Here is a 24,709-nt window from a genome sequence, read left to right as displayed (position 1 = left end):
TAACATCGTATGTTGTTTATTCATTTGATGATTTAATGTATAGTCCCAGCTTGTGATCCTGAACTTGTGATCCTCCTTCAGCCTCACAGGTTCTGGGGGTAGAGGCACGTACCACCAACCACTCCTAGTTCATTTTTTGATTCCAAACTAATGTTCTAGTAATTACAGTTTCATTGTTTACTTTCCTTTCTCTTTCACTCATGCGCACACATGTGTTGGAGACTAAACTCTGGTTTTCATACATTTTACTCATGTTCTCCCACCAAGCTTTACCTGACTAGTTACTGGGATCTCTGGGTAGAAAAGCCATGGAAATACAGCACATAAGAGTCTGAACAGACAAAAGTAAGGGCAGCTGTGTCTGTCTGCAGAGTGTGAGGGCTGTGGCAGGAGTGTTAAGAGCTGCCTTCTGGGGGGCCTTATCACATTGTTTTATTCATGACACCCTCTACTAATGGAAGAAACAGTATGGTGACTACATTTTTATAGAATGCATTTCCCCCAAATTCCCTCCTCTTTTTCTTCATTTGTTTCATAGGAATAATTCTTATGCAGTAAGCTTCACCAGTTTTAAGCATTCTCAGATTAATTTTATAAGTGTGCAGCTGCAGAAACAGGACCTTCATAGAGATTTCATGTCTTGAAATAACACGGGCTTCTTCACAGTTAGTGTCTCCCTTCCTCAGTGAACTTGTTGCTTTGTCTAGACTTTCAGATTAGTAGATTATTTTGTATGGAGTCTGAGATTTTTGACTTGGTTCACATAGCATAAGCTTTTGAAACCCTTGTGTTGTGTGTGTGGTGACTTAGTTTGTTGCTAAGTGGAGTGATTCCTCTGTATGATGCAATGAACATTCATGACCTGCTGGGGAACTTAGCTTTGCTTTTCTCCACCACTTTGTAGCCATTGTGCTTAATTGTTCAAAGTTTTATTTATTTATTTTATGTATGTGAGTACACTGTAGCTGTCTTCAGACACACCGGAAGAGAGCATGGATCCCATTACAGATGGTTGTGAGCCATATGAATGTCCAAAAAGCCTTTTTTAAAAAAGGTATTTTTTTCTTTCTTGAAAGCACCTAGAATGGATTGATGTGTTTGATCAGGTGGTGATGTTTAATTTTAATAAACTGTCAAACTGTCCTCAGTCTTGTGAGAGTTCCAGCTCCTGTGTAGGGCATCTTTGTCAGTGGGTAGTACTGAGTCCTGTTATTGTCATTTACATTTGTGAAGTGCCTAATGGTAGGCAAGGGGCATCTCCTGTTCTCTCTGGCCATTTATAGAACTTTTGTTTTCAGTGAGATCTTCTTAATTTTTATTGAGCTGTTTAATAAATTTTTGAAAGTTCTTTGTATCATGGGTGTGAATGTTTAATTAGATATATAGTTTATACTTTTTCTACTAAGTCGGTGTTTTCATTTTTGTCTTTTTTTTTTTTTTTTTTTAAATGGATGTAGGCCTGGAGAAATGGCTCAGGGGTTAAAAGCTCTTTCAGAGGACCCAGGTTCATTGAATCAATCGAATCAGTACCCACATGTCGGATACAACCGTTTATTTATAACTCCAGCTTCAGAGTCTAATGCCCTTCTCTGGCTCCTGCAGGCGCCATACACTCACATGGTGTACCTGGGAGCAAGGCACCATACACATAAAAATTAATTAATAAACATTTTTTGGTTGTTGGTTTTTTGAGATAAAGTATCACTTTGGGTCTCACACTCTCAATCTTGTCCTTGTGACCACAGCACACACCTAGCCATAAACAATGGCTTTTGAGGGTAAATGTTTTAAATTTTAATGAAGTCCAAATTAATTTTTTTCCTTTATGAATCTGTACTTTTTGTGTCCTGTAATATTTTCCCCCCTGTTCCAAAGTTACAAAGATTTACAAAGGTTTGCATGTTTGTGTAGAATACTATAGTTCAGGCTAGGCGAGACTGTTGTTACTGAGGTCTGTAGTGCCCTCCAGCCCCAGCTTCCCGGGACTTGAGTTGTTGTGTATGCCAATTCGGCTCTTTTAGCACAGTAAATGGAGACTTTCTTCCATCAAATTGCTGTGGCACCCAGTGCTTTAGATTGTCTGTTCTATTTGACCTCTGTCGGGTGGAGGTCAAACACATTCATATACCACGCCCCAGGCCTCTTCTACTTTATGTTGTTGTGGCTCTTTTCTTCTTTTGCTTTGTTTGTTGAGACAGGAATGCGTTATGTGCCCCAGAACTCTTGTTCCTTATGCCTCAGCTTCCTGAGCTGGCTAGGACTGCAGGTGTTAACCACCCTGCCTGGCTGCTTTTCAAATGTCTCTGAATGTCCCTGAATTTTAAGCTTATGAAATTAAAGTTTATAATTGACTCACACATCAGTGAGATCATAAGTAGTTTCTTCCTCCCTGTCCTCTGAGCTAGCTGGTGTTTTCTGTTTATTGCTCAGAGTAAACACCAACCCTGGTACCCAATCTTGTATAGCAACCAGGGAGACTAGAGGGAGGAGAATACACTGATGCTTGTGTGTTCACAAAGCAGATGCCAGAGACGATGAAAGTTATAGGAACAGTAAAACCTGCTGTTCAAAGGCAGGAAGTACTTGGATATAACCCAACTTTTGGTTTGGGGTCTCAGATTTTATTTGAAGCTACTGGATTGGGAACCTGTCCAAACCCAGTAGTTTCTTTTTTGTCTCTTTGTAAAATCTCTCACATTTGACTATCTGGTTTTAAGATTCTGTTGAACAATTCTTCTAACTTAAAATTTATCAGATAAGCTTTTAAAGACTGCCAATGAGTGAAACTATTGAGTCGTGTTTAAAACGTATGTTTAATAGTATTAAAGGGTTAGTTTATACTATGTACTAAAGAATTATAGTCTTCAAATCTTTTTCTAATTATAGTACACTCAATTTAATATTAAGCCTACATGATAAACTTAAATGAGGCCCATGTTTTTCTAACTGCTTGGAGTTGTTAATTTCACATAAAGCCGTTTTAACTGTTAAATGTTTACTTGTGCATAATGCAAGTCTTTGTCAGCATCATTCTCCTGCCTATTCTGTTCTTTGCTTCGGTTCTGGGGCTTCCCTCTGAACTTTATAGAGTACGGTTCTTACTGTTCTTAAACGTGGTTGTTGAATTCTGAAGGGCATGAGTGCTTATTGGGTGTATGGTCTCATTTGTCCCTCCCTATAAGGTTTCTCTGTGTAGCCTTAGCTGTCCTGGAACTTGTTCTGTAGACCAGGCTTGAGCTCAGAACTTAAAGATCTGCCTGACTCTGCCTCGTGAGTGTTGGGATAAAAGGTGTGTGCCACCAACTTCCCTGTAACATTTTTAGTTTTTGATTGCTGAGCAGTTTTTATTCCATACTGGTAAGAAACTTACCTGACTCTTGGGCAGGCAAAGAGGAGTTCATATGCAACCTCCTTCTGAAAAAGAAATAAAAAACGAAAATATAGATAAAATAACAACAAAACAGAATATTATATTGTGGAAGCTATAGTGTGTCACAGGATGTCTGTCACACTGTATACTTTGTCCACACTTTTTTACTTGCAGACGTTCATTGCTGGTATGGTTCGAGGCCTCTGGTTTCTGCTACACCATCAATACTGGCTCTTCACGGGGACTCCTCCCAGATTTCCTGTTGTTGCCCTGTGTCATGGAGGCCCACAGCTTTGAATCTGCAGTCCCGAACCCTTCATAGGCTCCAGCGGTTCATAAATGAGGCAGATGTTGAGGTGGGCCAACTCAGAGCCCGGGATCTAGGCTGGGCAGTACTGAGCTGGTGAGCCTGCTAGTTTTCCAGCACCTACATCAAGGCCTGCTCTCCTGCACTGCTGCAATGCCCAACTAGCTTACTGGATAGCACAGCCAAAAGGGGTGTGGCCTGCTCTCCTGCTCAGGGCAGGCTCCCCCACTTCAGCTCTACTAGGCTGCCCAGCAAGGTTCAGGGTCTATTCTCCCAAGGGCTGAGCTATTGAAGGATGGGACCGAAAAGCTTATTATTCTTGTCACAGTTAGTTTGTGGTCGCAGTAAAGACACCAGTCACTGTTATAACCAGCACTCCCCACTTGGCATGTTTAAATGAACTTACTGCACTGATATGTCTTGTAAAAATACATGTAGTTATCTAATGTCATTTTTTATACCTATGTAAGTGCTCTTCTCTTTGTAAATGGTTTTTCTTCCCCTTCCTACCTTTGTTCCCCCTTTCTGTAGCAAGAAATTGTAACCCTCCCCTTGAGCCTCTGGAGTGTAGGGAATTACAGTGTGTTATACTATCACACCAGGTCTAAACTTGTTTGCAGTAATCTCAGCCTTACAAAGTGTGGGAGGAGCATGCTGTACAGGTGAATAGCTGCTGTTGACAGTGCCCACAGCTGCTTCAGTGTGTGCTGTTCACCTTCCCCCAGCACTTACGTGAGAAAGCCAGGCCCAGCACCACATACGTGGAACCCCAGCATGGGTGGGGAGTCACTGTCCTGTCAACCTGGTTTCTTTGGTGGGCTCCAGGCCAATGAGAAAACCTGTCTCAACAGCAAACACCCAAGGTGCATAGCTCCTGAGGCACAACATCTAAGGCTAGCCTCTGGCTTGCATGCGCATGCAGACAAGTTCATACAAAAAGAATTTTTATACATGAAAGAACTGTAAGTATGAAGTTCTGGGATATACATTATCTTACCCTGTGCTTATATAGTATTTAAAATGCAATTAAGGTAAATTTTGTAGAGAAGATTTAGGAAAAACACAAAATCGGGTGTTGTCCTTTTGTTGTTGATTTAAAATCTCGAGTGGCTTGGGTTGTAGTAGTAAACAGTTTGCCTAACAAGGGCATGGTCTTTGGTTTGAAACCCACCACCAATCAACCTCATTCCACCCATTTGGTCTTGAAACAAAGCAAAACAAAACAAAGAAAAAATATTGAACAGAGCAGCCTCCTTATACATACTTGTAACCCCAGCACTTGAGAGCCTGTGGCCAAAGAGTACACTTGCAAGGCCAGCTTGATCTACAAGATGAGTTCTTTCTTAAAAACAAAAGAGCAGAAACTAAGACAAACAAAAAACAAAAACAAAACCATCCAAGGGCTGGTGATGTAGTTCAAAGGCAAAGCTGAGCTGGACTGGCCCTACCTACCTCTTGGGTTCTGGTCGCCTGTTCCCAGAGACCCACTTTCCTGAAGAAAAATTGCCACAGTGTCTTAGCCTGGGCACAGGCTGTGTGCTTAAAGGGGTTTGCCTGCTGATCCTGGCTTTTTTTTCAGGATTCTTACTGTCCTCTTTTTACTCATGGTCTTGTTCTAAAATGGAAAACAGTACAGGTGGTTATTGGTGGTGGTGGAGGAGGAGGAGTGTGTGTGTTTTGTTTTGGAAACGGGGTCTGGGTGGACTAGAACTTACCATGTAGAGCACGCTGGCCTCAAACTTGCAGTAGTCTTTCTTTCTGCCTATTCCTCTGCCACTGTGTCCCATGACTGTTTTTGTTAAGGTTCTCATTTGTATCAGGGGGAGGGTCCTTGTCCAGCTCTAGCCATTGTGCCTACTGGGGTTTCCACCTTCTGTCTCCTTTAGCACTTGTGTTCTGAGCTTCAGCTTCTGATCCTCTTGTCATTGTGGTTTGCTGTGGACGTCAAACGTGTGCAAATTGGAAAACTAAACCTTTTATTTCCTTAAAAGACAATGGCTATTTGTGTTTCTTTAAAAAAAAAAAAAAAAAAAAAAAAAAAAAAGGTCAGAAGATTGTAAAGTTCTAGAAGGTCTATGTCATGTTGGAGTTACAGACAGTGATGGGCATCCAAAAAGGCTCTGTACGGCCTGAGGGGCTCCTGCCACCATCTCTGTTCTCTGTTCTCAGGCCTCGCTTCATAGTGCTCTTCAGTGTCTGGCTTATCACTAGAGACACAGGAATACACTCACAGCTAACCCCAGGCTCCATGAGGAGCCCTCGCGGGTAAACCAGGATGTGTGTGGGAGGAGCCGCATCCAGGCACTCTGCCTCCTCTTTAGGCTTGCTGCTTCCTCACAGCAAAACACGGCCAGTGCTTGAGTAAACATGTCAGAAAGTTTTCCCTAATAGTTAGATGCCCTACACGATGAAATAGTTTTAGATTAAAAGCGAACCTGAAATACTGTGATTCTCTGACCAGTGTTCTTAGGGTCTAAGCTTTCTACAGAGAGACAGCTCTATGTCAGATCAAAGCTGTACAGGTGGAGCCTCACAGGGACTCAGGGTACAGGTCATGTAGACAGTTCTTTGGAAATGCACCTTTGAAGGCTCGCCAGCCCTTCCTGCCTCCCGGGTGACTGCCAGGCTGGTTCCCACTGTGGAGGTGACTGTGGTGATAGAGTTAGAGAATGGGAGCAGAGCCAGGTGGTGCCACCAGTTCCCTGGGTGTGTTGGGTGTCTTTTACAATGCAGGCCGGTGCTCGTTCACTAGTTGTCCCTTTTTGTAAAAGAAAGGCTTTCCAGAGCTCTTCAGTGATGCCATTTTCTTATTTGTTCTTAAATATAAGTGCACTGTAGCTGTCTTCAGACACACCAGAAGAGGGCATCAGATCTTTTTACAGATGGTTGTGAGCCACCACGTGGTTGCTGGGATTTGAACTCAGGACCCCTGGAAGAGCAGTCAGTGCTCTTAACCGCTGAGCCATCTCTCCAGCCCTGCCATTTTCATAAACGGCATCAAACCTTTGAAAGTCAAGATACTGTCACCGGTAGTCTGTGTTTACAGAAAGCTGTCCTGAGATTTTCATAGGGTTTGTTTTTTAACTCATGGATCTATTGAAAAGATTGGACATATTTACATTTTTTAGTCAGTGAATGTGACGTTTGCCCATTTAGACTTTTTAAAAAAGTATTTTTCCATCTGAAAATATTTTTAAAAGTTTTGATTTCTTGTAAATAGATAATGTGCTTCAGTTTTTTCAGTCCCTGTCATTGCTCTCTTCTACCCCTTGCATTTCCCACTTTCTTCCCAGAAAGGCCGATGTCTCCCCCAACCCTCTATCCCCATGCCCACCCCCACCATGTCTTGTTGCTTTGTGACCCACCAAGTAGCGTTAGGGCTGCTTTCAGGATGGTCGGTGAGACGGTACTGGAGCAGGGCAGCTTGCCAGGAGCTGCATCACTACTTATGGAGGCGTTGGTTTCTTTTCCATCTTTTTGTAGATTTCAGTATATGTGTACTATACAGTACCAGGTATTTTATTTTATTTGAATAATTTCTCACATATTTATGTTCCTATATAGAAACGTGATGTTATTTGTGGGTTGAGTTTGTATCTGCAACTTTGCTAAATTTACTTATTCTAAGTAATTCTCTCTCTCTTCCCTTTTCTTTCTTTTCCTCTTTAGTACTACAAACACAATTATCTAGTCTGCAAATGGAGATAGCTTTATTTCTTTGGGGAAAGGTCTTCTGTGTGCAGGGTTCCTGATAGCGTGTTGAACAGAGGCGGCACGGAGAGCCTCCTGCAAGCTGAGCTTGGGGCAGTCCCACCTCCCCTGCCCTGTAGACAGCACTGCTGTGAATGAGCTCAGGCTTCTGACTATTGGTAGTTACATATGAGGATAGTTAAGTTTTAAGTTTTTTCGTCAGCTTGTATAACTTGAACAAAAGCCTTGGCTATAGCGTGGAATCTTTCTACATTGCTAGGATCATTTTGTTAACATTTTGTTGAATAATATGTTGTATACATTAAAATTAATTTGTTCTATAGCTTTAAAGTAACATTTGATTTTACACTTGTAAGTATTTTTATTTAAGTATTTATATAATCTGGTAACATTAGTTACATGAACAGTTGCTAGGCAACAATTATTAGCATCTACTTTTAAAAGTTTCATTACCCTTTAGACTAAATAAGGCTAAATATCTGTTAAGCAGTTAACTTACCACCACCACCACCCAGTTTCTCGTACTTTTATGTCCATTAATTTGCCTACTTTAAATACTTCATGTAAGTGGAATTAGAATATTTGAATTTATGTGTCTGGATTAATTATGTCCTCTACATAATGTTTTCTGACTGATGTTTCCTGGTTATATGTTGCACTTTTGTTGGTTGATTCATTTATGGTGGACACTTTGATTGTTCTGTTTGTCTTCTGTTAGTCTTTTTCTTAGCAGGCAAGGAAGCCCACTGACCTCAGGTCTCAAGTGGCTGTTGTGAGTGGTGAGGTCTGTAACTGTAGTTTTCAGAGCCACTCCGGTGTCATTTGTTCTATCTGTCCTGTGGGGCTTACAGGTTAACTTTGGGTATTACATTCCTCCCTTGTGTCTTGGATCAAATCCTTGGCTCTGTGATAGATACTTGTTTATTTTGGAACTAACAACCATCAGCTTAATGGTACCCAATATGGATTAGCATTTAGTTATTGTATTAGTGATATAAGAGCTAGCTGTAATTACCAGAAGCAGGAGGGCCAAAGGCCCTGTGATGCTGACATCAGAGTTACTATCCAGAAGGAGTCTGGAAGGAGTCAGGGCCCAGTCATGTGTCTCAGGTCTCCTTTTGTAGTGTTGCTTGAGTACAGCCAGATTATAACCTGAATAGTTTGTGCAAAAACAAGTTTTCGAAAAGCTGTATAATACCTGTTGGTTCATAGAGAACTTTCCTGACCTTATATGGTGTACTACTATTGAGTACAGCAGAGCATTCCATGACTCAGTTTACCAAAATAGCTAGAGCTTATTAACAATGCTGCAAAAGCAAGGTGGTTAGACATATCTCCTAAAGTCAGTCTCTGTTAGCCTGAAAAGACCTTAAGCCCATCTCTTGAGTATTATTTAATATTCAGTGCAATTTGTTTCATATTTGGTCCAAAATTGTGGATTTGGTTTTCTCAGGATAACACCAGTCTTTCCCACTGAACCATCTCACCAGTCCAGCTTTGTATTAAATATGGGGAAAGATAAGGGTTTATATTTTACCTTTTACATAATAAAAACTGCTGCTGACAGAAACAACGCTCTAATTACAGAATGTCTTTCCAACTGGAGGGGCTCCATACAAACCAGGATAGACAAACATTTGCATTGGCCCAGCTCTTTTTTTTGAAACAAAATCTTGAGCAAACAGAATTTTTAAGAAGCTACGTGGGTCATTAACAGTGAGTCTAGCATAAAGCCACTGTTTCGGCCAGCCTTAGTTTACTCTTCAGCTTGTCCTCAAGGCACAGGTTTGATTAATAAGCAAACGAAGACTTGGCAGATTGTGGTGCATTAACACAGGGCATCGGAGCTGCCAAGAGCAGTCAGGGAGGCCTCACTGTGGGAACAGAGGAGACAGCACCATGACAGGCAAGGTGGGCTCCTGAGCCCTGCATGTGTGGCGTTTTGTCTTCTTGGTTCTCATAGAGGAGTTAACACCCTCTTTAGCCAAGAGAGCCCATGATGATCTGAAAATAAAGACCGCTCAGCATACACTCACATGTGCACACACAGTTTGTATCTTTGGAAGTTACTTACTTGGCTATTTTTATAAAAAATTTAGAATGTATGTCAACTAATTATCAGTTGCAATATCTGGGAAAATTTTCCTTCTTCAAAAGTTATAGTAGAAACTGTCAGTGGTGGCGCAGGCCTTTAATCCCAGCACTTGGGAGGTAGAGGCTGGCAGACTGAGTTTGAGATCAGCTTGATCTACAGAGTGGGTACTAGGACAGTCAAGGTCACACAGAGAAACATTTAGAAAACAAACAAAAAATTTTATGGTAAAGAAAGACTTGCCTTTATAGCATAAATGTCACCCTCCCCCTTCAATTCTGGGAATTGAACCCAAGGTATGTCTAAGGGTTTGAGGATGAGCCACTTTGAATGTTGATAGCACGGTCCTCTGGGCTGCTGTTCCAGCCCAGGAAAGGGAGAAATGACAGTGCTCACTTTTCTGCCTCCTGACTGTGGGTAAACTGTACTGGCTACTTCATGCTCTGCAGCTGGCCTTGCCTGCCACGGGGCCCATATCCCCTCAAGTACGATCCAAAGTAAGTTCTTCTTCATTCTTTAAATTGTTTCTTCTCAGACATGTCCTTGGTCATAAACAGCAAGGAGAGTAAATACTATTGCATTTCCACTGTACTGCTCAATATGGCCTTATTGTCCGTTTCCTCCCTTTCCTTTTGTCTTTTTTCCTCTTTCTTTCTCTTCCTTTCTTTTCCTTCCTTCCTTCCTTCCTTCCTTCCTTCCTTCCTTCCTTCCTTCCTTTCTTTTTTTTTGGAGACAAAAAAACCCCACAACTCACGATGTAGTCTTGGTTGGTCTCAGATTTATAGAAATCCACTTGTCTGCCCTCTGCGGTATGTGCCACCACCTTGACACTCCAGAGTTTTCTTGTTTAATTGTTTTTTTAAGACAAGTTCTTGCTGTATAGCCCAAGCTAGCTTCAAACTCAGAGTACTCTTTTCTTTGCCTCCCAAATCTTAATGAAATAAAATAGATAAAATAATAACTTACAATGGCAACATAGTATCTGATTCTTAGCTTGAAGTTTAAAACAATGGAAATTGATCTTCATTAGCTACTTATGCTTTTATTATATCTGATTGCGTGTCTCAGGTGCAGACCTGGCTGCCCTCAAACTTCTCCCTCCTTCTGCCTTTGATGGAGGCTGGGACTACAAGTGTGGGCCACCATGTCCTGCTCCCTGATTACTCTGTATGCTTTTTATGGTTTATAACCTAGTAACTGCCAGTGCTTGTCTTAGTTTGGGTTTCCAGTGCTGTGAAGAGACACCATGACTGTGGCAACTCTTGTAAAGGAACTATTTAATTGGGGTTGCCTTATAATTCATAAGATTAGTCCATTGTCATCATGGTAGGAAACATGGCAGCCTGCAGGCAGGTATGGTACTGGAGAGGTAGCTGAGAGGTCTACATCCAGATCCTAAGCCACCAGGAAGAGATAGCAACACTGGTTGTGACTTGAGCATCAGAGACCTCAAAGTTCACCTCCAGTGACACATCTCTTCCAACAGAGCCACACCTACTCCAACAAGGCCACACCTACTAATAGTGTCATTCCCTGTGGGCTTATGGAGCCATTTTTATTCAAACCACAAATACTCAAAAGGATTAAATATGTGGCTAATGTCTTCCTGTTTTAAGCATATAATCTAAAGTTACTAAAATTGGTCACCTAGGCCAAATATTCTAATTTTGTTTCATTAAATAATAAATTCAATTTTTATAGTTAAAGAGAGTTGATAATATTTTTCTTTTATGACTATCCTAGCTACTGCTATTAAATTTCCCAGTTGATAAAACTCATAGTATTCTTCTAATCTAATTAAAAGTATTCAGCTTGCTGATGCTGTGTTCATCAGTTAGATGGGTGTACTATGGCCCTGTTGAACAGTTAACAAGCCCCACCTCTTGCTGGCTCCTCTGCTGACTAGGTGTGGAGCTGTTAAGGAAGTTCCTGTTGTGTTTCACGTTTCGAGCCACTCCCTAGTTAAGCTATTCTTAACTAGTACAGTGTCCTTATGTCAGTAATTGTGTCTTCAGGGATATAACAGAAATATATTCTGGATGTGTTAACCAGTGAGAAGGCATGGAGAATGAAGTGGGTAAGCTGGGCACTTACATGGTGCTGGAGAGGTAGCTGGCAGCACCATTGAGTTCATGGTGCTTTCTTTTATGGCATTTTATTCAGAGGTTCTTGTATAGAACTCATGGGTATCAGTTCTGAGATGAGATTATAAACTAGGGCGAGAGGGAAAGGTCATCTGTGCCATCACAGACTCCAGCATTGACACCCAAGCAAAAAGATGCGTTTTGTCTACATGATCAGTGTTTATATTGGATTTCTGTATGTGCTGAGGACTGGAAGAGGTGAGCAGAAATGGAACAGTTCGGCTCTGTGATTGAAAAAAAATGTAGAGAATTTATGGGTTTTCCCAAAACAACATCACCAAGATTACTGCATGAAGAGGCCTGGAAGGCCCAGTGAGCAGGAAACACCATCCAGTTAGGCAGTATAATCAGCTAATTTCTTAACACTGCCTGGCTTTCCTTTTGCCCTCTTACAGAAGTGAGGTCATTGAGGTTTTGGTCTTGCTATCTGTTGTTATGCTGAGTGTGGGGTACCCAAGACCTGGACTTGGGGTGGGAGGAGATCCAGGAAGGGGAAAGAAGGTGGAGGAAGAAAGAGAAGCCACCAGGGCCCCAAGGGCTGGCCCACTAGAGTTAAGAGCAGCCCAGAGGAAACAATAAAAACTCGGGGTTATTTATAGGAAAGTAGATGCTAATAACTTAGAGGGTAGATATCTGCCTAGCTCTAGTGCTATTTAAGGCTTATTGTAAATATAAAGGTTGTGTGTGTGTTTTATCTGGGAACTAAATGGTCAAAAATGAGGTAGAAACCCTGGGTCGAGATTAAAATTTTGTACACACTAGGTATGTGAGATTGCAGAGTGGACTTCCACAACCGAATTCCACAACTCTGGCATATGGGAAGCCAATGAACTCCATATTCAGACAATGATACATCACTGATTTACATTCTTTAAAAAATAAGCTTTACATTTTAGGACAATTTTAGATAAAACAGTTGAGAAGATAGCATAGTACCCGCACATCCTACCCCCAGGCTCCCCTATTGTACACATTTCACACTAGTGTTTTACTTTTTTAAACAATTAACAAACCAGACTCAAGCCATTCTTATTAACAAAATAAGATGCTTTGCCCAGATATTTTTAGTTTCAGTGCACTGCTTCCCTTATATTCTAGAATAGCATCTAAGAAGTCACATTTATAGTCTTGGCTCCTTAGGTTTTCCTTGTCTGTGTTTGATGACCATGACAGTTTTGAGAATCACTAACTAATCAGGTATTTTGTAGGTCACGTCTCTTAATTAGGATTTGGTTAGATCTTTTCTCACTATTAGGCTGAACTCGTGTACTTAGGGGAGGATTTTTCTATGTCCTATCAAGAGTACATATTATTGATACAACTTTTCAGCTAGTGTTGCTCTTTCTTGATCTAGCTGAGGTCTCCCCACTGTAAAGTTGCCCTTCCTTCCCATACGGGTATTCTTTAGAAGGAAGCCATATTGTGTGTAAAAAAAGTATAGGGTGATACCCCTCCCCCCTTTCTCTCTTCCCAATTATTAATTTAGTATAATTTGCCTGTTTCAGTATGGACTTGGGTATTTGTTCTTTGATGGGTTACAGCCCAGGGACACTTGGTCTGCTGCTCAGACTGCTGTAGCCTTAGTCACTTGGAATTCTCTGTTAACTGTTACTTCTCCGTACAGATTCTCATCAGCATGTTTTAAATAGATTGTTCCTGTTTTAGTGCAGTGTTTTTTCTGATGATGCTCTGTTCCCATTGTGTCTGTCTTATCCCAATCCTAGATTTTCTCTTGAAGCCCCAATTCATTCCATTGGAATAGTCTCAGAACTTAGGCTCTGGGTGTAAATGTGGTCATTACTACTGGGTGTCACTGGCTGAGTAACGAAGTACATCTCTTTATTCTAACAGGTATGCACACATATGATGTACCTTTCTTCCTTAGGACTTTTCTTTTTAAGATTTATTTATTTTTATCTTTATGTATGGGTGTCTGCCTGCATGTTTATCTGCACTATATATATGCTGTACATACAGAGGAGGAAGAGGTGTCAGACCCTCTAGAACTGGAGATACAGATGGTTGTTGGCTTCCATGTGAGTGCTGGCAATCCAGCCTGTGTTCTCTAAGAACAGACAGTTCTCTTAATGCTGAGCCATCTCTTCAGCCCCATACCTGTGTTTCTATTTGTAGCCCCCCCATGCTTCTGTGAAAAGTCTTAGTCCAGCTGTGAGGGACCTGACATACTTTGCACACGTCTGTACTCAGTCATTCAGTTCTGGTGAGTACAGTGGCATCAGACTTGCTAACTTCTGTGGAAACAGCCTTCATACGTTTGTAATACAAAAAATGAATGGTTATGAATAAAACTGCTTTAAGGAATGTCATATAGATTTACCTGTGGACAGCTTTCAGATGGTTTTGGTAATTGTTAAGCTCATCATTAGCATATTGTATAACACAGCTACTGGCCTTTGCATATGTCATCTTTGCCTTATTTAGTGTGCATTGTTTCTTGCAATAGAGTAAGATTTGTTTGCTAGTGTCCCATGTAAGTGCCCATCCCAAGGCATATTGGCATTGCAGTGGATCCGACGGTGCAGTCAAGCTGCTCCATTAGGTGAAAAATGCCTGCATACCAGGGTCGTGTGCAGCCAGCTGATCAACTCTGCCTTTCTCACAACAGCAGGGGTGGATCAGTATTTTCAAGGCAACTTGCACAGCTGCATGATCAAAGCTGTCTTCGTACTGGTCTTGATTACACAGCAAAGCATTTCCAAGTTCTGAGGCATTTCTTGTATTTCCTTCATAACCGTTACTCTCAAACAAGCAGTGTTTCATTGGTTTGTTTGAATGCAGCATTGACCCCAGGGCCCTCACACATGCTAAGCACACGTTCTGCTGTTGATCTACATTCCCCAGTAAGCAATATATTAAAATGTAAAATTGTATTTACTGCAGGTAAAATTGGGTTTCTGTTCCCATCAGTGATGTTTGGTTTGTTTTCTTCACAGCATTCATTCAGTCAGACAGCATAATAGAAGTCCTGCGCTTTGACGACGGAGGGCTACTACAGGTAATGCTCTTGAGCAATATACAACTAGTCTCCCCAACCCTCACCCCACCCCCAGAAACCAATGTAACTCATTTTCCTGAAGTATGTTTTATGAACTGTAGACAGTCAGGGGAGTCGTTGCATGGACTTTCTACTAGAATTACTTTTTAGAGTAAACATTTTTCTGACAAGTGAACTCCATGTGCAGTATGGAAGCTACAGGTGAGTCAGTCAGAGTCTGTCCTATGGCTGTGAGGACGTGTACAAGTCAGGTGAGATGAGATTGGGTCTGTCAGCTCTCTGGTTGTTACAGTGTGTGGAGCCTCAGCATTTACCTAGAGAAGAACTTGTGTGCACAGTGGGCAGTTTATGTCTTGTCCGACTGTCTGCCACTTGCATGCTAAGTTGTGTCTTTAACTGTAGGCTTAGCCACTGCACCAATGACAGGCTGTCTGTGATGACAGTGTCAGGTGGTGTGCCTGCTATGCTGTCAGGTAGCATGCCTGACCATAGCTCACTCATTTTATGTTCAAGGGAGACAGGGTTTAGAAGATGTGCCCAAGATCCCCTGACTTTATAGCCTGGGACTGACCTCAGGTTCCTGTTTTACTCCCAGTGTGAGCATCTGCATTGCATGATGGGTTTGGGCTAGTTTTCTGTTTTCAGACAGGTCTCACTGTAGCTCAGCCTGCATTGTACCATTACCAGTGGCACATGATACATTTCTGACTTGTGTTTAACTGACTCAGCTCTTCTGAGAGAACCTCACACTGTAACTCATGGCTGGCCTGGAACTTGTTTATAGACTAGGCCTGATGATTTCTTCCTCCAGCCTCCCAAGTGCTGAGGTTCTAAGTGGGAACTACCACACCCGACTAAACTCTGAAAAGATATTCCTGTAGCTTCTAGTAAAGATGGGAAAGTTAACAGTTTAAGTCCCATCAGGCAATACAGAAAACAGTCTCACTAAGGTGGCACCTGTCACTTAGTCACATTCCAGCCTTACCGAGATTGCTGCAGAGCCTGATGCTGAGTGCTGTGTGCAGTGAATTGTACCTCAACTTGTAGGAATTGTTAATGTAATAATAAAACTTGCCAAACTCAAAAGCCGTCAAAATCTTGCTTCCCTTACTTTATAGAACTAAGGAAAACAACATGCACACTAGAAGTTCTAATCTCTTAGCCTGTGTTTAGCCCTTGTCCCCTCTGTTTGGCGAGGCTATCAATATTTACTGTACGGAATAGGTGAGGAAGACTGAAGGATTCCTAAGGTGGGCAGGACACAGGGAAATGAGTATGAAAAGGGGGTTTTATTAAGACTTGGCATGACAGGATGCCTTGACTGCCCATTTATGTATCACTCCATCCCAGCTAATAGAATGCTTCCCCCAGCTTGTTCCTTTGAAATACAAGGGCAGTTTATGAAACATTTTCCCATTTATGAGCATTAATCCCCTCCTGACCTAATTTATATAAGGAAATGAAGCCAAGCAAGGAAAAGTATAAGGGAAGACTATATGCTTGTCATGATCCTACCAAATAATGAACAGAATTCAGAAAGGTATTGGAGGTGCACACCGTTATGCCCAGCACTTAGGAAGGAGGCAGAGGCAAGTGGATCTATGTGACTTTAAGAGTTCAAGGCCAGCCACTCTACAGAGTGAGGTCCAGGACAGCCGAGGTTTAACAGAGAAACCCTGTCTTACACACCCCTATCCCCAAAAAGGACATTGGAGTATGACTCTAGCACCTTCATGGTGAAACATGCACTTTTGTGTGTCTGGAGGGCAGTATTAAATTAGACATTTAAATTAGGAACTTCAAGAAGTCTAGAATTGTGTTCATTTATTATTTTAAAAGAGTCAGTTATGAGCTGTAATTCCTATATAGATGCATAAAATGTGATAAGAGATTTGTACAGTAAATCGATGTGTATACCACTCAGCTTGGAGCAGATATAAGCCACCACTGGCGGATGTAAGTACCCTCAAGTTCTTGCAGTCAGTGGCCTCGAAATGGATAATTATGCTGAAGTTCATGCCAATTTCCTTTCCTCTAGCTTTAGCTGTCTGAGCTTTAAGTTGTAAAGGCTGTAGTTTCACCTGTGGTTTCAAACCTACATGTTTTGTACTGTTTTTGGCTTCTTTTTCTCAGGTTATGTTTCTAAAGCTTTCTGTGTAGATGAAAAACTTGTTTCAATTGCAGCTTCCAAGGGTATGGGTGGGTGGGCTCAATTCAAGTATCCTTTCTGTAAGTGCAGATACTTTATTGCTTCTAGTTTTCAGCTATTAATTATGAATAAAACTTTTCTCTAGTAAATAGCACGCTTCTCATAGAGTAAGCTATGACTAGTAGGTTGTGTGTCTTCAACTGAAATGGTCTTTTATGTTTCGTTCTGCACGTGTGTTTGTGTAGATTTCTGGGAGTCAGGATATGAGTTTGTGCTGTTTGCTCTGTAGTTCAGGTAGAGGTAGAGGCCTTTGCCTGCCAAGCCATCGGGGTCTTTGGTTTTAATAGACAGTGACAGTGGTTTCCCAGTTTACAATCCCACCGTCAGGAATTCCTTGATTTACATTCAAACACCTTGGCACAGCCCACTAGAAGCACCCCTCCCTTCTCCGCTTAAGAATAGTCTATCACTATTCTTACATGATGGGTTGTTCTCTTGACTTAGGTAATTGTGACTTCAAATAAACAGAAATTCTTTATTCATGAAGTTTAGCTTGTTTAGTATGACTTCTGTCTGGCTGAAGAACCAGATCATGTGGTTGGGAAGATAGCTCAGTTGGTAAAGTGCTCGAATAGAGGTTCTATCTCCAGAACCTACAAGAGGAAGTTGAGCTTGGTGGTGGGCACTTGTGATCTCAAAGCTGGAAACAGAAGATTCCCCAGGGCTCATTGGCCAGCCAGCCTAGACTGTCAGTGAGCTCTAAGTTCGTAAGAGACTTTATCTCAAAAACCAAGTGAATGACTTCCTAGAAATAATACCCAGGGCTGACATCCAGCCCCAGTGTGTATCTGTGAGTCCACACACATATGCACTTCCACACATATATGTTCATCCGTCCATCCATCCATCCATCCATCCATCCATCCATCCATCCATCCATCCACCCATCTATCCATCCACCCATCTATTCATCCATCCATCCATCCATCCATCCATCCATCCATCCATCTATCCATCCATCCATCCATCCATCCATCCATCCATCCGCACACTCTGGATGATCTTAAATTTAGAATTTCCTTGGGCTGCTCTCCTTAGGTACCGCTGCAGTTTCTAAAATAACTTCAGTGGAGGCAGAGGGCAGAGCGCACAGCTTCCTTGTTGCTGTTCAGTTGTTTTTGTGTCCTTTGCTGAGTGTCCTGCAGTACTTTGTTACCTGCTTACTCTTCAGCAACACTTCTCCTGGTCGGCTGCTAATTCATGTGGGAGCTGGTTTTCTGGGCTCTAGCATCCTGAGCCTGTTTGTCTTTGCAACTACATTTTTAAAAGTTTTGATTTTTATTTCCTTCCACTTCGACATGGTTCTTAGTAACCACGTCTTTGTTGCCTAAAGTCCTGTGCCTTCCATATGCACTTGTAAACTCTGTATGTACCGTTGGGTTGTTTCTTAGGATCTGAAATCAGTTTGGAGAGAATTAAAACTCTTTGTGGGAAATTAAACCAGTATACACTGTGCAGAGTAGTAATAGCACCCTGACAAATAGAATGTGCAGAACATTTTACTAGTGCTAAGGGGCAGATCACAGGAAGCTACTAGCACCTTCTTTCTTACTGCTGAGTCTTGGTGTGAATCATTTCTATAGGGCACTCAGTTACTGTGGTGATGGGTTATGTGCACAGAGCCATCTCTAGGCCTCCTGTCAGTAGTCAGAGCTAAGTTTCAGGTTACAGTCAGCACCACTCTACCTCCTATGAATGAGCTTCATGGACAACCTACTACTAGCGCACCTGAAGCTTCCTACAGATGCAGCTGGAAATCACATTTGACTGCAGCACAAGACTTGAGTGAGAACTAGCAACTGGGGCACCTGAGCACCATAGTGGGCAATAACAGTAAACTGCGCTAGGCCATGCTACGTCAGAGGGGCAGCAGTAGATAGCCAGAGCTCTGCTGGGACTGAAGCCTGCCTGCTTTGCACTCAGTTTTCCCTATTGTTTCAGAATCCCCCTTTTGTTTATCTGTAAGAAAGCCCAGTCAAAGCTCTGCACACCAGAGCTTGATAGAAAGCCTTTTCTTGGTTAGATGCACTCATGTTGCAGGAACGTGAGGTCTCCTGGTGATAGAAAGTACAGGTCTGTGGTCAGGACACTATTCCTTTAGAATCAAGCTGATATTGTTCAGCAGGGTGTTGTTCTGAGCTCTGTGAGCTATTCTGGTGAATAAGCAAGCCAGGAGATCATGGACAGCCTTGCATTTATAGCTGGTTTACAGGTGACCTGGGGGCCCCAAAGTACACAACTGTATGGAGTGAGGGCACAGTCATCATCTGGATTCTCATCTGACTCTGGCTGCTTAGATAGTATTTGAGGATCGTAATCAAGTCCACCAGGAGCGTTTCCATTATGTCTCATATGAAGACAGGTTGTATGGTGCTGTCTTAGGAAAGACTTTGATATGTAGGGATTTAGTGGCTTTGGAAGTGAGACACTATGATACTGCTGCTTTTTACCGTCTAAGCAAGAGTTGGCAATTGTTCTGTAAGGATTAGACATTAGCTGTCTGAGGGATCGGGCTAGCGGTCTCCGTTTAACCACTCAGCTACTGTTACTGTGGTACAAAGCAGTACCTGTACTTCCATCCCTGGTACCTAGGAAGCAAGCATAAAAGCAGTGGCAGAGTGGCTTGGCCTGTGGGTTATAGATCAACAATCTTGCGGGGTGGGCTCTCTGTTCTGTAAGGGACAGGGAAGAGAGAAGGAGCTAGGACCCAGTTTTATGAAGGATTAGAATATTCACCTGTATTAAGAGACATGTCAAAGTTTACAGAAATTTGGAAAGCATAGAAAATTTGGGTATTGCCTAGGCATGCTTTATTTTTGGTTGGTTTTGCTCTGGAAATCAGATGAAGTGTCTGTGTGTGCTGGATAAGCACTTTGTTGCTGAGCTATAGTGGCCTCTAAATTCTTAAGTGAATGCAGTAGGCTTATGTAAGCAGCTTAATGTACAGAAATCAGTAAATTTACCAAGTAATAAATGAGTGAGTGATAGAACCAAGCCTTCCCCTAAAGCTTCCCACATAGACGGAGAAAGTGCTGTCTCCACTACCCAGATGCAGTACTCACTGATGCCTGGGTTCACTTCTCGTGCTGCTTGTTCTCGCTAAGCGTGGTTTTATGTTCTCACTATAGGCAGTTTTACAACGTAGCAATTAATTTTATACCACAAACAGCCATTCTTCATCAAGTCAGAGGTCACAGGAAGTAGTCATAATTGATATGACAGCTGGACACTTTAAATTATAATGCAAGAAGATGTTATTACAAATAAAAATTAAGGGGGCTGGAAGGTGGCTTCATTAGTTAGCTCTGCCTGAGGACCTGTACTGGGATTAAGACACCCAGGCATGGTGTATATGTAACCCGAGAGCTGGGGTAGGAGGGATGAATCCTTGGAACTCACTAGCTAGCTAGTTTCTTCAAATTTGTGAGCCCCAGATTCAGTGAGACCCTTGTCTGAAGAAATAAGGTGAAGAATAATAGAGAAAAACACCCAACATTGACCTCTGCCACATATAGGCATGTTTATGTACGTGTGGACACACAAGTACAAATGAAAACTATAATTAGTAACATATCATAAAGTTCAGGAAAATTTACATTTTGAGCTAAATAATTAATTGTTTGGGGAGTCAAGGGAAGACTGCCCTGTGCATCGTAGAGTGGACATTAGTGTCTTTGTCCACTTGATGGTAATAGTACATGCTTTGTGACAATTAAAACGTCCTTAAGGTTTGGGGAAGAAGTTTAGTGGTGGTGATGGCCTCACATGTGCAGGGCCGGGTCTTGTCCTGCACGTGGAAGCCCCTAGCTAGACTTCACTCTCAGCCCACAGGAATCCGTGCGACCTGGCTAAGGAAACTGAGCTATTGTGAGTTGCATTTATGATGAGAACTGACAGCATCCCAGAGCACATAAGTGCTCATGCAGAGGCTATTATATTTGATTGAAATAGTCAGTTTTCCTCTTGTGAGCCCTGTTGAGAGATTCGGAGCTGTCTGAAACATTGTGTTCAAATTGGTGGTGAGCACTGCATGCATGTAGTGAATTGCATGTGGGAAGGAGTGTGTCCTCTTCTGGATAGGCAGGATAGAAGGATAATCTGGGTTCACTTGGGGATCACCACCTTGACTTTCTCAGACTCTGGGAACTTTCTTTGAAACACTAGTGGTAGTCATTTGTGATGGCTTACATGATACAGATAATTTCTAGGATCCAGAATTCTCCTGCTACGCTCTGTCATGGACTGTGATGGGCCAACTGTCCCTTCACTCAGATGGTATAATCTGATTATTCTCTGTAGAGCTGTACTTTTTAATGAAGTAGTCAGTCATCTTTTCAGATGGTTGTGGACCATTTACTCCTCACCCCCACCCCCTGTGTGTGTAGGTGCAACTCTTGCCTGCTTCCTGTCATGGAGGTCTAAAGTGGGCATCAGATACCTCCCTCTAAAACTGTAGTTATGGATAGTTGTGAACCAACATGCGGGTCCTGGTAATGAGGTCCTCAGCAGGAACCAGTGTCCCTGACTCCAAGCTATTTTCCCCAGCCTCTGTTTTCCTGGAGTTAATTTTCTATTCTTGTTCTTTGTTTTTATTTCAGTCCCCACCCCCTTCCTTTTCACTGCTGTGTGAAAGGAACTCTCCTATTAGGAAACCCCTCCTGGTGCACTTACTCACCATCACTTGCTCTGTTCCATTGTTTTGCCGCAGGTCTTGTGTCTGTTCATTCCACAGGATGTGTTTGTGGTTAAGCCTAGCTCCTGCCATTCAGTGTACTGAAGGGCGCTTGGTCTCTTCCACCTACTTTTTACGTTTTCTGTTTTGCTGCCCCATGTTTAGGTCCAATGTTAAGATACACCTTAAAGACAAATTTAAACTTTTATTTCTCCACTTACCTCAGAATTTATTATATTTGTCTCCTTTTAGCACTTGGGACACAGTGTCTGCTTGCTATGAGATTTTAATTATTATAGCTTTAAAGATTGTTATGTTGTGTCTGCCTTATACTTCAATAAAAAGCATTTATTGTTCTTCTAATATTATTTCTTATTGAATATCAGCTAATTTTTTATAATATGTTTTCATAAGGTTTCTGTTGCTGTAAAAAGACACCAGAACCAAGGCAACTTTTTTTTTTTTAATTTTTTAATTCTTTTATGTTATGACTACACTGCTGCTATCTTCAATCACACCAGAAGAGGGCATCAGATCTCATTACAGATAGTTGTGAGCCACCATGTGGTTGCTGGGATTTGAACTCAGGGCCTCTGGAAGAACAGTCAGTGCTCTTAACCACTGAGCCATCTCTCCAGCCCTCCAAGGCAACTTTTATAATGGGGAACATTGACTGGGGCTGGCCTTCATCATCACCATGCTGGGACATGGCGGCATGGATGTGGTGCTGGAGAAGGTGCTGAGAATTCTACTTCTTGATTCCTCAGCAGCGGGAGGAGATTGTGTGCCACACCGACTGTAGCTTGAGCTCTAAGACCTCAAAGCCACCCCACCAGTGACACACTTCCTCCAATAAGGCCACACCTATTCCAAACATGCCACACTCCCTAAGAATGCCACTCCCCATGGCCAGAGGTTCAAACACATGAGTCTGTGGGGGCTATTTCTAGTTAAACCACTACAGATGGTTTCCTGGTTTGTAATTGATCATCTTGAATAATTTTGCTTTTCTCCTTGTGCTTCTTCTACATTGTCTTTATGATGTTTTATTCCTCAAAGAATACACAGGGTAATAGATTTCTTGAGTTTCTGTTGTGTGGGAGCATGGCTCCTTATGCTCTGATGTTTTCATCACCCTTCATTGATCTATGAACAGCATACAGTGTATGTGTGTAAATTACACAGATTGGAAAGGTTGACATGCTGTTTTATACTGGAAAATTATAACTATAGTCCAATAGTGAGCACACCCAGCTCCCCTAAAAGTCTCCTGCACTCTTATTCTCTGTCTCTAGGCGACCTCTGTTCAGCTTTCAGTCACTGAGTTCCAACATTCACCATAATAGTTTTGAGATTTACTTATGATGTCGTATATATCAATAATTTGTCTTTTTGTGGCTGAGAAATACATGTTATCAAAATTTTGGTTCTAGTAAAAACAAAAAGCTGTGGTGAACATTCAGATACAAGTCATTGTGTAGATAAATGCTTTATTTCTAGAAGTTCCATAGAGCTGTTATATTGTCTTAAACATTTCTTTCCAAGATTAATTTGTGTACTGTATAAAATAGGGTAAAGGTTCCTGTTTCCTCACTACATTGTCTGGTTCTGTCTGTTGAGAAGACACTCAGTTCTATTGAATGTCATGATGCCTTTGCTGGAAGTTAGGTGATTGTATACATGTCCATTTCTGGACTTGCCGAGTTTCATGAACCTATCTTTATGGCACCACTACTGTACTGTCTTGATTACTAAAGGGTTTTTTATATGTATAAGACATAGAATTACCATTTTTAAGTATGCTGTTCAGCAGAGTTAAGTCTGCTCATACTATTCAACAGTGACCTCCACCGTCTAAGTCAAGAGTGTCTTCCTTCCAAATTGAGGTTCTTTATTGAGCAATGGTTCCCATTGCCTGCCATCGGTGACTGTTCTGTTCATGATTGAGACTGTGCTACATGTGTTACAAAGGTGTACCCATACAGAACATGTCTTTCGAGAGTGATATATGTCTCTTAGCACATTGTTTGTGGTTCTCAGGATCTGCACACTGAAGTGCTTCCTTATTTCTGTAACCAGTTCTCAATGTGTGTTTGTTACTTAACTAGTTTGCCCTCCGATTCCCACTGTATCTTCAGCTCCATAATGGCAATAGCCATAGATCCCAGCACTTCACTGGCGGTTGGGAGGAAGGGTACACTCTGGGGCTCATGACCTTACATGAAGAGATTGTAAAGGAGACTTACCTTCAGGATTTGTATTGTTTGCCAAACATAAGGAAACCAATAGCATTAGTTTGTGGTGTTCTATATGTGCTTAAAATTGAACCAAATTATTCTTTTACATGATTTGGGACAGGGTCCAACCTGAAAATCAAGGGTGGGAATGGGCTGAAAACAAAAGACACAATAAAATATGTTGATGTTTCTTCTGTCTGTCATAAGAAACTTTGGCTTTGGCAGTTTCATTCTTGTTTTCTTCATTTTACAGACTGAGACGACACTTGGCCTCAGTTCATATCAACAGAAGAGGTAAGTAGGACTTGCCTGTAGCAACATGAAAACATGCTTTCAATCCTCGGATCCCGCACCACTCTCACTCCCTCTTCTGGGTTACTTTCTGAACATGCAGCATTGTATTATAAGACATTCTGTCCTGCTTTGCTTTTCATTGTGTTGTCATTTGGTTTGCTTGATTTGGGCCAGGATCTTACTATGGCTGGCCTGGAACTTTCTATGTAGACAAGGTTAGCCTCAGACTTAAGAGAAATCTACCTGCCTCTGCCCCCCAAGTGTTAGGATTAAAGGAGTGCACCACCACACCTGGCTTTATGCCATGTCTTTCTAAATACCAGGTTTAAGTGAATTCTCATGTGGTGCAGTAATGTAGCACATTACTCAGGAATAGTGTCCAAGACTATAACAAAGACCTAGAGTAATTGCCTGGCAAAGAGAAAAGGTCTGTTTGACTCAGTTTTGAAAATTGCCCTCCCAACACAGCATGGCACACCAACTCTCTCATCAGAGAGTTAGAGATCGAGAAAGGGTTAGGGTCCCACGGGCTTCTTCAAGGGCATGCTCCTAATGACCGAAAGCCTTCTCACCAAGTCTCTCTGGGACCAAGCTCCCAAACATGGGCCTTTCAGGGGCATGTAAGATTTACACTATAGGTCCACCCCTGCCATATAT

The 24,709-nt window shown here is 41.9% G+C and overlaps 1 protein-coding gene across 2 annotated transcripts in view; it reads left to right on the top strand.

Annotated features, from left to right (window-relative positions):
- TMEM131 (transmembrane protein 131) overlaps nucleotides 1–24,709 on the top strand; it is a 125,815-nt gene that overhangs the window by 24,119 nt on the left and 76,987 nt on the right. For both annotated transcript variants that reach the window (XM_080917167.1, XM_080917166.1), the window contains exons 2-3: nucleotides 14,579–14,640; nucleotides 24,012–24,052. In XM_080917167.1, the coding sequence (XP_080773293.1) occupies nucleotides 14,579–14,640; nucleotides 24,012–24,052 (103 nt within the window). The remainder of the gene's footprint in view (nucleotides 1–14,578; nucleotides 14,641–24,011; nucleotides 24,053–24,709) is intronic.

The sequence above is a fragment of the Micromys minutus genome, assembly GCF_963924665.1.
Source record: "Micromys minutus genome assembly, chromosome: 5".
Taxonomy (NCBI): domain Eukaryota; kingdom Metazoa; phylum Chordata; class Mammalia; order Rodentia; family Muridae; genus Micromys; species Micromys minutus.
This window is presented reverse-complemented; position numbering and strand designations above follow the sequence as displayed.